The sequence below is a fragment of the Tachysurus fulvidraco genome, chromosome 1, assembly GCF_022655615.1.
Source record: "Tachysurus fulvidraco isolate hzauxx_2018 chromosome 1, HZAU_PFXX_2.0, whole genome shotgun sequence".
Lineage (NCBI taxonomy): Eukaryota > Metazoa > Chordata > Actinopteri > Siluriformes > Bagridae > Tachysurus > Tachysurus fulvidraco.
The window spans coordinates 34720469-34733200 of NC_062518.1; the positions used below are offsets into that span (position 1 = coordinate 34720469).

The following is a 12732-nucleotide window of genomic DNA, read 5'->3' on the forward strand; positions in this document are numbered from 1 at the left end:
ATTGATTTTGTGCATCAGTAATGTAATGGAGATTGACAATTTAAAGATAGCAACTCTGATATAGTGCAAAAAGTGGAACATTATGGAGAGTTTAACAGATGCTGTGTCCCAGTTGCTCACTTTTAAAATCTCGAACGCTTGCACTAGAGTGCATACTTGAAGGCAAAACACAGGGGCCATTTGGGGCCGGGCCAGAATCACTTCCCATCTGGTGAACCTCAGCCTTTTGCTTATTGGAACTTCCGAAGTTTCGTCCTTTCAGAAAAAAGTACTTTGTTTTCATTTTTATGACATGATGTCAAAAACTCAATGTTTTCCTTAAAAAAAAAAAGATATTCATCTAAAATGTAATATTTGTATAATAATAAGTTGCATATTAGTGGCACAATTATACAGCAATATGTCTGAATATATCATTAATATTTATTAATTTTTTTTAATAATATTTATATAAAAAAAAAAGCTTTAATCATCCAGTGGGTGCAGTGTAGCAGGGCATAGCACTCAAAGTTGAAATGAAACTTAAGCTGCTGAGCCATACTGTTATTTTGCCAGCTGCTGGTGGATATTGAACCATAAAAATAAAGCTAATGAAAACTCAACAAAATCATGAAAATAATTTACCTTCTCAAAAAGCATTAAAGACATTCCAATAAGACGGGACACCACTCAATCTGACAACACAACCAAAAGACCTTAGGCCAATCGTGACTCATGATTCAAGGGGGGTTTCTATACACACAAAGTCTCTCTCTCTCTCTCTCTCTCTCTCTCTCTCTCTCTCTCTCTCTCTCTCACACTCTCTCTCTCTCTCTCTCTCTCTCTCTCACACACACACACACACACACACACACACACACACACACTCTCTCTCTCTCTCTCTCTCTCTCTCTCTCTCTCTCTCTCTCTCACCACACACACACACACACACACACACACACACACACACACACACACACACACACACTCTCTCTCTCTCTCTCTCTCTCTCTCTCTCTCTCTCTCTCTCTCTCTCCACACACACAGACACACACACACACAGACACACACACACAGACACACACAGACATACACACACGCCAAGGTTCGTGAGTCATCCGTTAGAGCGAGCTTTGCTCTTTACCGTCTGGGTTGGCGCAGATGAAGACGCGCACGCTCCGGCCCGTGGGCACGTGATTCGGCGGCAGCGCAAGCACGTTTCCACTGATGGCCGCTCTGCGCAGCGCCGACTCGCGAGGACACGGCAATCTGCTTCCAATTCCGGACGGCCACATCGGGGAAGACTTCCAGCGAGTCTGCACATAGAAAAACAAAAGCCAAATGCTTACGTTTTCACCTACTTTTGTGTGCACTTTACAGTGCATTTTAAAGTAAGGCCACTCTGATGCACGTGCACACGTGTTTGTGCCCTTAAGATTTGTCTTCTCTGTTTGAAACTGACTTTTTGTGGGTCTCAGTCACTTAATAGACTCACTGGTACATGCTGTGCGCCAAAGCCAAATGACATGACTTGCTCACTTTGCACCATCAGTGTTAAAGCATCCGTATAATAACAAGAAACCCAGTGCTAAGTTACAAATCAGAACAAAACCCCAGCAGCGATTTTTGTATCTTACTGTGTTTTTATATTATTATTTATATATATATTATTCTATTGTGCTACCCTATCGCAGTCTACAGACAGCTTCTATCACCACACACACACACACACACACACACACACACACACACACACACACACACACACACACACACACACCGCGCGCTAAGACGCAAAGTTGCATTTATATTTTAGAACCTCTAATATCCTATTTATATAAACTAATATCCGCGTCCACGCGCGCAAACCTCAGCTAGGGTCCCCGAACAGCGCAAAAACACCAGCACAACACAAGCGCGCGTGCGTGCGTGCACACACACACACACACACACACACACACACACACACACACACACACACACACACACACACACACACACACACCCGCGCGCGCGCACACACACACACACACACATCGACGCGCTTACATTCATTCTCTTCATTTCCAAGCTTTTGACAGAGCACGGATCCGCAGGAATCAGCAGCACCCCGGGTTTCCGCCTGAGGAAGATGCTGCTGCTGATGCTGCTGCTGATGTTGCGCGAGAGTCGGTGGTGAGAGGCAGCATCGTGCCCGCGCTCTATCCGATTAAATGACGGCGAGGGAAACAGACTCGTCCTGTTCGCCGCGCTGTCTAATGGGGATCGCGGTGCTGTCTCTCTTTATCATGGCAGACCCGCTCTCCTGCACGAGAGCCGTTTTTGCGAAGAGGAGGAGGAAGAATAGGAGGAGGGGTCTGGATTCATCAGCCTATCGATACATGCAGCTGCTCTTTTCCACGAGCTGGAAGTTTTAAGTGCTCCTAAATACAACCCATTTTTTTGCTCTCCAGAGGAAACGCACAAAGCCCAACTAATTGTATCGAACAGACTATTATTATATCAGGGTCCGTTTACAACTTTGCTTTCCTGGGGGACAAAAATGTGCGATTTTTTTAGACTGAGTGTCTTAAAGTGTTTAATCAGTCAGAAAGAAAGTAAAAGTCTAGACAAACTGACAAATTGAGCAACACCCTGTCAAATTACATGCAAGATAAATGAACCATGTCTGTTTTTTCATGCAATTGTCATACATTGTCAAAAAAAAAAAAAAAAAATCAGTTGAACAAATGAACAGAAGATGAAGGAACATTTTTGTTCCCTAAAGTACAAAGAGAACAAATGAACAAGGTAATTATGTACCTTAGATATGCCTTTAAAATCCACTGTATCCTCAAGGCCCACTTAAACAAGATACATACAGTGTAGCTTTCCCATGAGCAGAGTGGTTATATCTTAAAACCCCACGCTTGCACATTTTCTTCGCTGAGGGTATAATCTGCCACGCAATCAGAAATAGCATGTCTGGGAATATTCCAATCAGCATTTAAATCAACATGCTCTTAGGTTTCTGTTCTTATAGAATACACACTCAAATCTCTTTTCTACAGCTTACATCAATTTGAGAAGCTACGTTCAACCAAAATCATTAAGTTATTCAGTTAAAAATTCAAATGTTGAGGTTATGAAATTCAAATAAAAAAGTAGTAGATTAGATTAGTAAAGTTTGATAAGTTCATTAGCTAACTTACTGCTGCAGAGGATAGCTTCGTCGTTGGGCTGTCTAACCAAACTGGTACCTGGTACCCATTATAAATGCTAGAGCAGTCAGTATGGGGGCACATAGAAATACTGAAGCACCCCCACAACGGTGCTTAAGCGGAACACACCCGGGTTTCCAGTGGAGGCTTAACCTTTCTTTTCTCTTTTCATCCACTAACACAGTGATCCCTAATCCCATCTACAGGGAAACCCCTTATGGCTTGAATTTTTTGTTCTGTGCCAGCTCCAAACCCAGTTGTATCAAATATTCAGTGTTCTTGATTACACCCACTGTGTGTGTTGGGAGCAGGAATAGAATGAAAATGTTGACCGAATGGGAGTCCCCATGGATTTGATTAGGAAGCGCTGTGCTAGAATGGTAGTCATGCTCTATTAGGGTCACTCACAGACAAGCCTAGAAATCCTGGAGCTCCTGAGAACAGCCGTTACTGAGGTGTGCTTTTCACAATACTCCAACAGTTTCTGCATTAAGTCATATATATATATATATATATATATATATATATATATATATATATATATATATATATATATATATATATATTAAAGACTAACTTGGGTAACTCTGCTGTAGAAGTGCACAGTTCTGGTTATCAAATATCAGAGTCAAATGTATTATTGAGGGTAATTTATTACTTATCATAGCTGATTCATTAATCTGTTTCTCTGTTCATCTTCAGCAACACTATTTATCCTGGTCAGGGTGGTTGTGGATGCAGAGAACAGAATAAGGCTGGGTACCAGTGCAATGCAGTAAACCATACACACATACATTCACATACATTTGAGTACTCATTTACTGTAGTATTTATCTACATGCATGTTTTTTTGGAGGTTGGATAAAACCAGAGAACACGAAAGAAAACAATTTGGACACAGAGAAAACATGCAAAGCTCTATACAGTCACCTGATCTCAGGAATCATGGATTCTAGAGCAAAGAACTGACAACCCTTCATCTTTTAGTTTCAGGGAAATCAACCTCTGAAACACTACAGACCCATGACACCACTAGCTGTTGCGCCTGAAGTTGACAAGCAGGACGGGGGATGTAGAAGCACATGCACATTGTATTTATTTATGCACTGCTGCATTGTGTCTATACTGTAATCTGTGTCTGCTGAAATGTAGACATGTTATCATGCATCATTACCTGGGTAGCGATGTGAGAACAGCACTATGTGGACAGCATGAAAGTCTGTAGGAATGGATGCTGTATAAAATAATCTAACTTGGTTAAACACATCTATATTTTGTAATTCACATTCAAGTGAAGGCATTTGTACTTCTCCTAGATTTCATTTCAGGAAATGTGGCTAAATTTCCACAAGATGTATAAGGTTGTTGCATGGACATTTTTTTCTGAAGATTCAGATATACCAGACATGTTAAACATGTTAAAACTCAATTCCTATTTTCCCTGATACCCTTTTCTATTTCCTCAAATGCCTATCTATTAACTTACAAAGCCTATAACTGCAGCTAAGAAGTCCCCTCAGAGATAACCCCATCTAAAGATCAATATGCTCAATCCCTGGACAATTGCATGCACCCTTTCCCAGCAAGGAAGACAGGTGACTTTTCTCCCATGCTTAATACACAGATCAGAGCAAAGACTGACAAGGTGAGTCAAGGTGAAGATTTAGGATCAAAGATGGTGTTATGAGCTTAGTTATGGGCCTGATTGCATTGACACATGAGCCTGTAAGCCGAGACAACCTGAATCAATTGTTCAGAGAAAGTGGATGTACATTTATGAGGAAAATTGGAGTATTAGTTGCTGTGACCGTGGGATGGAATACTCATTGGAAGGATTCCAGCAAAAGCTACTCATTCACCATGCTTAAAAAGTGTCTTGGTTAGCACTTGCATTTGGAGCATGGAGGTCTGACAGGATTTTACTGAATGGAATTTAAACAGGAGCATTCATTTAGTCTTATATACCTTTCTACATGTACTGTATTTGAAAACACCCCCATGGATACCAAGTCCTTTCTTCAGTGGGTATTCAGTGTGTGAACACTCTTCCACAGTACGGTATGACAGCATATAATTGTAAGACTAATGAGTTACAATCCTACTATCCGTTACCCAGAAAACGATGGGTTCCCTTTTGTGTCTGGTTCATCTAAAGGTTTAGGTTTAAAGGTCCTTATATTATTTCAAGTAGGTTTCTATACCACTGCTGCCTCTGGCTTGTTCATTAATGATTTAACTATACATCTTGTTTTTTGTGAAGCTGCTTTGTGACAATGTCTATTGACTATACAAAAAAAACCTAAATTGATTTTTTTTTTGCTAGAGAAAGCTTATTTATCTCCAGTATATTAAGGTTAAATGGTTGATATACAAAATTGCAGAATGGGTTGATATAGAGCAGCACCATGGACAGCAGCAAGTGAGTTAACAAACCTGCTCTTATGAACAAGTCATATGAATTTAATTGCGTAAAAAGGGATGTGGTTGAATTTCTTTAAATTAATAGGAACAAAACATTAGGAATTGGTTGGAGCACTTAATTCTCTCTTTATCCTGGCCTTAATTTTTATAACATTTCGAATCTAATCGTGTAATTGTGGCTTGTTATGATGTGTGAATTCTGGTGAGGACTCTCAAATTCTGAGAGTCAAATCATGTTTATATTGACTTGTCTTGTTCATAGGCAAATGCTAAAACAGATTTATACTAGGTCTAATTCCAGTAAAGGGGAATTTGGAATTTTATAACATTCAATGCTATATATCAGTCGGGGGTTTTCATGATGGTGGTAGAGCACACTGTCTAATACATCAGTCCAAACTCTGTCACTGTGTTGAGATTCGCTGACTGACAGTCATAACATATGATTTAAATAGCTTTAATACTCATAATGTCATCAGTGGGCCATCCTGCTGTGTGTATATGGCCATGTCATCCTGAAAGAGACCACTCAGATCTGGCTATAAAATTTCAGGATCAGGATATTGATGATTAGTTTTATTTGCAGTGACTCTTCTTTTAATGGAGGCATGTGGACACAACCCCCACCCCCTCATCATGAAAAGGCAGTCCATAATGAAAATTCAGTTTAAAATTAAACCTGGCAATTCTGTCCTGCTAAACACAGCTGCGAATTCTGCCACCATCCTTAACATGCTTTCTTTTTGTTTACAATATATCTCAGTTGCAGATCAAGAATCCACAAAATATAACATCTTTCCAGGAAGCGCTGTATAAATTTTCCTATTAGCTCTGACAGGAAAATGAGGCTCCCTGCATCCTCTGTGCAGACAATCCAGATTAAAAGCAGTCAGTCAAACACAACTGTCAAAAGTGACAGCTGTGGTGTCGCACTAATGATGCCACTGAAATGAGCCTTCATGACTATGTTATGGATGGATGCTGTTTTAGTGTTAGGTATATTTTTTTTATTCCTCTGGAGAGAAACTGGTTTATTACTGAAGGCAGTTAAGGAGAGTGAGAAAATCTGGCCATGATGTGTTGTCATGACAATAAGTTGCTTTACAGCTGTATGTCAGGTCAGGGGTGCTTTTCAACACTAGCCAATTAGTGTATGTGTGTGTGTGTATGTGTGTGTGTGTGTGTGTGTGTGTGTGTGTGTGTGTGTGTGTGTGTGTGTGTGTGTGTGTGTGTGTGTGTCTGTATCTGTGTCTGTGTCTGTTTCTGTGTGTGCGTGTGCTTGTGTACATGTGTGTGAGAGAGTGAGTGAGTGAGAGAGAGAGAGAGAGAGAGAGAGAGAGAGAGAGAGAGAGACAGAGAGAGAGAGAGGATGACCTTGGAATATGTTTGATTTAGCATGTACACTTTATGTAGAAAAGCTACACACATACATGCATAAATGGGGATGATTTATGATCTACATGTTGCCCTTGTGTGCTTTGATACTGGCTAATAAAAACAGCAAACACTTTGCATTCTGCTTCTATGCCAGCATCAATAATTATACTTTTTTTTAAAAGTCTAATGAGTATTTAAATGCACTTTGGCACTTGCCAGGATACCTGCTTTGAAATTCTGCATGTTAATATCAACACATAAATATGTAGTTTTAGGATGGTATTATCCACAGTACACCTCACATTAAAAAGTTAATAGCAGTATTAAAAAGGTTCATTTAAATGGTTTAAATATACTGAATCTGTTCAGAAAACAAACCATATTCTTGCTAAATGCACTTCAGTTATATTCATAAACTATCCATGGCTTGGAAAATTTTCTACCTGGAAAATGAAAACCTTACATTAGCGGTTTTAACTGTTTATTCATAAATGCTGTAAATAACATTTTTTTTTATACATCTACACTAAGAACACACAATGGTGTGAAGGCACTAATATAGGGAGCTGAAATTTTAGACTAATGCTTATATAATCACTGTGTGTATTACAGAAATAGGTTCTGTAAGCTGGAATTTTGCTTGCTATGGATTGCCCTCTGATTATATAAAATGATCAGATGAAAGACTGCAGTAAATAGACTCGATTGTGATTCTCTACTTTAGCTTTCTGCTGCTGTGCCTGGACTTTCCCTAAAATATGCTCCCATTCATGTGCTCATCCCAGAACTTTCACAAAACATCCTTTAAACACATGTGGTATTGAGTTTTCTCAAATGTCTGCAGTCATTAAATGTATACCCCCATACAATAAGTGAGAAGATTTTGTTATTATTTCAGCATGTGTTTTCCCAGTACTGAGTGATCACTCATGATGTCTCTCACGCTCTGACTGTGTTCCATTGCAGAGGAAGTCATATGTGACTGTAGGGCAGATGAAGTCAGCTTGTTTTGGCTCATCATGTCTCTGACTCAACACTCTCCAGACTCTGCTAGTCTTTTACAAGCTTTCTGCCATGTACAGAAAACACTCCACTTTTCAAAATCTGATTCCTGCATATTTTAAAGTCTCAGTGCAGAACTTGTTCTTGTTACTGTTCCTGTGGAGGATTTGGATGTCAAACAGAAGTATACACTCAATACTTATCCTTTCAAGATCCGGAAACAAGCATCTTATTCAGGTTTATTTACTGCATGTACAGTATTATTTGTAAGCTTGATACGAGATCATTTTGAAAAAGAAAACAACTTAACAACTGCTGTAAATGAAAATGAAACAGATTCAGATTCCAGTTAAGCATCAAGGGAATCTGCAAGCAAGCAGTTTGCAACAGAGGAGAACAGATGGGAGCTCTCTCTTTTACTTTATTACACTCTCCAACTCAAACTGAAAATGCTATTTTAAGACAGTTCACTACAGTGTATGTTAGAGCTGCATGTAGCACTAATGAAGGCACTCAGGGATCTTCAGGTCTCAGAGACTTTCTCTTAGTGCCAATGTTCTATGAAAATAGAAAAGGATAAGATAAAGTGTTCAACTGTATGCACAGATGTGTGTGTGTGTGTGTGTGTGTGTGTGTGTGTGTGTGTGTGTGTGTGTGTGTGTGTGTGTGTGTGTGTGTGTGTGTGTGTGTGTGTGTGTGTGTGCGCATGTAAGGTACCTCTCTGTTCTGGCACCTGTTGGTGTAAAGAACTCCAATAGATATCCGAACAGCTGAGTCACTGGTTGTCTTGAAACGAAGCATAAAGACCTACCTCTTCTTGAAGTACTTAAGCTATAGCATTTAAAAACATTTAAAACAGTGTCTGAGAAAAACAAAGTCTGTGTTATTTGCTATACTACCTCACAACACAGTTGTGACAAAGACTGATGTATTCTTAGTCCATGACCTAGTGAACATATTGATGCATTCATTGACAGAAACTTCAAAAGCAATTCTGTATGCTGCTCTGTATAAGATCGTCTGCCAAATGCAATACATGTAAAAGTAAATGTGTGTATGTATGCATGTATCTATGTAAGCATGTGTGTGCTTACAAAATTTTCAAATACATGTTAGAAGGACATTAAGAAGAATTATAATAGAGTTTGGCACATGCTCTAGATTACTCTAGATTACTCTACATTTATACTGTAGTTTTATAAACTTTTACATTCTAAGATTTTTTTTTAACAAACATGTTAATCTTACCTGGAAAGACCCAGAATTAGGAAGGAAGAGAGTCAGGTATTGGTCTTGATGTTTGGTAGATGAGGTTATAATACATGCTTTCTGTTCTTGCCTGTCACAGATCACAGAAGTGAGTCATGCAGTTTGGAAGCTATAAGGATGATGACATTGCTTTTCACTCAGCTTCTCCTGTCCTAATCAGGTGACAGATTCAGAGTGATTAGTGGTGAAAAGCTCAGCGATGAATTTCCACACTTCAATTATTCATTTTGGGAAATTGCTTTGATGTTTTATTTACATATACTGCATTTGGCAGACACTCTTATTCATTCATTCATTCATTCATTTTCTACCGCTTATCCAAACTACCTCGGGTCACGGGGAGCCTGTGCCTAACTCAGGCGTCATCGGGCATCAAGGCAGGATACAGCCTGGACGGAGTGCCAAACCATCGCAAGGCACACACACACTCTCATTCCACTCTTATGCAGAGCGATTTAATTTATCTTATACGACTGAGCAATTGAGGGTTAAGGGCCTTGCTCATCCACCCAGCAGTGGCAGCTTGGTTTTCCTGTGTTTATTACCCACAACCTAACAATTGCTAGTCTTATGCCTTAACCACAGAGCTACCACTTCCCACACTTTCCAAGCTTTTCACTTCCACACTTTTGAGTATGGAATGATGTGTTTGTAGAGATACTAAACATTTGTGCAATCGAAAACACTAAAACATTCATTGCTACATACTAATGTACTGTCCCAGGGAATAATTCCTGTAATTGTTTATTATACAGCTACAGTAATTGTTTTTACTAATGATTTTATATATGTGGTGGGTATTGCAGTGTTTTGTATTGTCTCTCTCTCTCTCTCTCTCTCTCTCTCTCTCTCTCTCTCTCTCTCTCTCTCTCTCTCTCTCTCTTTCCACTGTGAATCTTAATGGACACAAGCTGACTCTAGTCTACAATCAACGGCTGGTCTGCTCTGATTGGCTGCTGGAGGGTGAGTCTGTCGATAAAATAAGAGAGGGAAGGCAGCTTGGCAAGCCTTTGTGTCTCTAGGCTGTGAGATTTTTCCACTTCCTCTAGGCTTTATCCACTTTTTATTATGTCCTCTGTTAGTATGTAAAATATTGTTTACTAAATATAAAGTATATTAAGCAAACCTGTTTCTTTTTCCAGGTTTAATTGATAGCAGTGGACAGTGGTTGATGCCATTTCTCTTCATGCTTTTTCATATTATTTTAAGACAACAGATTTGGTTATTTGGAGATTTGATTTTTGCCAAGCCCTCCTAAAATTCTTTACTTTTTTTTTTTGTACATTTAAATAAACTATGATGTTTTCCAGTATGCAGTGTCCAACACATTCCAGTAAGATCAACTCTTGCAACCCCACAAAAGTATACCACTTTCCTAAAACAAAGTGCTTTTTTTCTTGTAAACTTATTTGCATGGCTTGCTTTTGAACGTGCCCTGAACTTTTGTGTATTCAATACATAGATTCTCAAGAAGTTTTACTGCCTCATTGTCCAATGACTCCTTGGCAAAGCTGTGCATATTTCTTGAGCTTTCTCTATAAGGTTATACTGCATCAACCAAGCCTACTGTATGTGTCTTTTGTCCTGCCTAATTTAGTAGCTATGTGCTCAAAAGTGATAAGATTATACGTCTGCTTCATGAAAGGGAGGTACCAATTTGATATACTTGCCTACACCGATTTTGTCAGATTTTGACACCTCAAGGATACAAGAGTAAGGTGATCTAGAAAGAGGAGGAGGAATAAGCCGTCTGCGTAGGTTTTTAGCCATGAACTCAAGCAAACACACTTTAATTCCACAAGCTGCTTCAATTTCTTGGACAAAGCACCTGAGTCTCATACACCTGCTTCTTTAACACCAGGTCAAGCTCTTTTAACTGAAGGGCAAGGTTCTAAACCAGATGACTTTTTGTCACCAAACATCAAGTTTTCTATTTAGACTTTGCTTCCATTCCTGTTACCTTTTTTAGTTTGTTCCAGCAAAATACATGTCTACTAATTTGTGGTACAACCTGTCATTTATTCACTTGTTCTAACGGTTATATTAAAGTCGTCTATTAAAAGCAGATCTTACTTTCTACAAAGGTTGAATTCCTGAATTCCTCAAGGTAGGAGACAGTGTAAACATTTGCAGATCTACTGTATAACTCCCAAATATAAAATCTATTTGCCTTAAAAGTTCCCAGCAGCCACAGAGTCCTACCTACACATATAACAAAGAGAAAGCTGAGTTCTCAAAGATAAAGGAATTGTGCAAGGCCAAAAACTTTTTAACAATTTGTTAGAAATATGAAGGCAAGTTTTGTGTGTAAGTTCACCATACAAAAGGAAGCTTCAAATGGGTTTCAGGGGATATGACCAAGACCAAAGCTCTACTGACTGAGCTTGTCAAACATAACAACATTTCAAATAAACAACAACACTTGTACCCCACTCCCTTTCTAATAAAAAACAATAGAAGACATCTGCATGAAAAGCACATACGGTTTCCAAAAAACAAGAATTTAGGCTTAAGGGTCTTAATTAAGAGACCAACTGTGGTATTTGTATGAAGTAGCTTAGTGGTTAAGGTGTTAGACTACTGCTTGAAAGGTTGTGAGGTCAAATCTCTGGTCCACCAAGCTGCCACTGCCGGGTCCCTGATAAAAGGCCCTTAACCATCGGTTACATAAAAATGAGATTTAAATGTAAGTTGCTCTATAATATTGGAAATGGAAATAGTTTGACATTGTTTTGCTTTGAGCCCCCAACCTTCTAATGAGTAATCTAGAGCTTTAACCACTGAGCCTACACATAAACTTGTGCCGCTGTAATAAGCTTATCGTCAATGTTATTCACTTCACTTGTCAGTGGTTTTTATGGCTGTTTGATTTATATAAAGCATTCTTAGGTAAGATGCCACCAAAAAACCTTTAACACATACCGCAAAACTCAAAACTCAATAATCAAGAAACTGATGCTTTTGATCTCCTGTGTTTTAAACATGTAAAGCTAAAATCCGTGTCAGAAGAATTGTGTCAAAAACATATTTCCTCATTTAAAATAAAAATATTATATCACTACAACTTTCACAAGAAATATCTCAAGAAGTGTCTCGTACAATTTCTTGCGCAAATGTTAGTCATGTATTGATATATGTATTTGAGGCTTCTGCCCTGGCATTTTAAACAAAAGGGCACCAGACACTAAGTCAGGCTTTTGACACTCTACATCCTGCCAGTTACAGTTACAGTTAATTGGCGAGACTACAGTGCTGCGATAAACTGTTTCTTTTTTAAAGACACTCTGACACTTAAAACTTTTTTAGACTGTTCAAACGATTATGCCGCACATTTCACATATACTGTAGATTCATGAAATAAGCTACATTTTAAGAATGTTAAGGCAATGTTCTTCAATTTATGATTAAATATACTATTTGTGGAACGAAAATCAATCAACTATTTAAAGAAAAAGCTCATTAATTCTTTCATTCATTCATCTTA

The 12732-nt window shown here is 38.8% G+C and overlaps 1 protein-coding gene across 3 annotated transcripts in view; it reads right to left on the bottom strand.

Annotated features, from left to right (window-relative positions):
• The window catches only part of LOC113635117 (NACHT and WD repeat domain-containing protein 2), a 45698-nt gene extending 42507 nt beyond the window's left edge, over positions 1 to 3191 (bottom strand). The window contains exons 1-2 of one of the 3 annotated variants that reach the window (XM_047801021.1): positions 3171 to 3191; positions 1124 to 1295 (exon numbers count right to left, since the gene is read on the bottom strand). In XM_047801021.1, coding sequence (XP_047656977.1) covers positions 1124 to 1274 — 151 coding nt within the window. In that variant the 5' untranslated portion in view covers positions 1275 to 1295; positions 3171 to 3191. Of the gene's footprint in view, positions 1 to 1123; positions 1296 to 2028; positions 2578 to 2781; positions 3048 to 3170 lie in introns of those variants that run through there. The other 2 variants (XM_047801025.1, XM_027134350.2) reach the window with 2 other exon arrangements.
• Positions 3192 to 12732: the final 9541 nt, after the last annotated feature.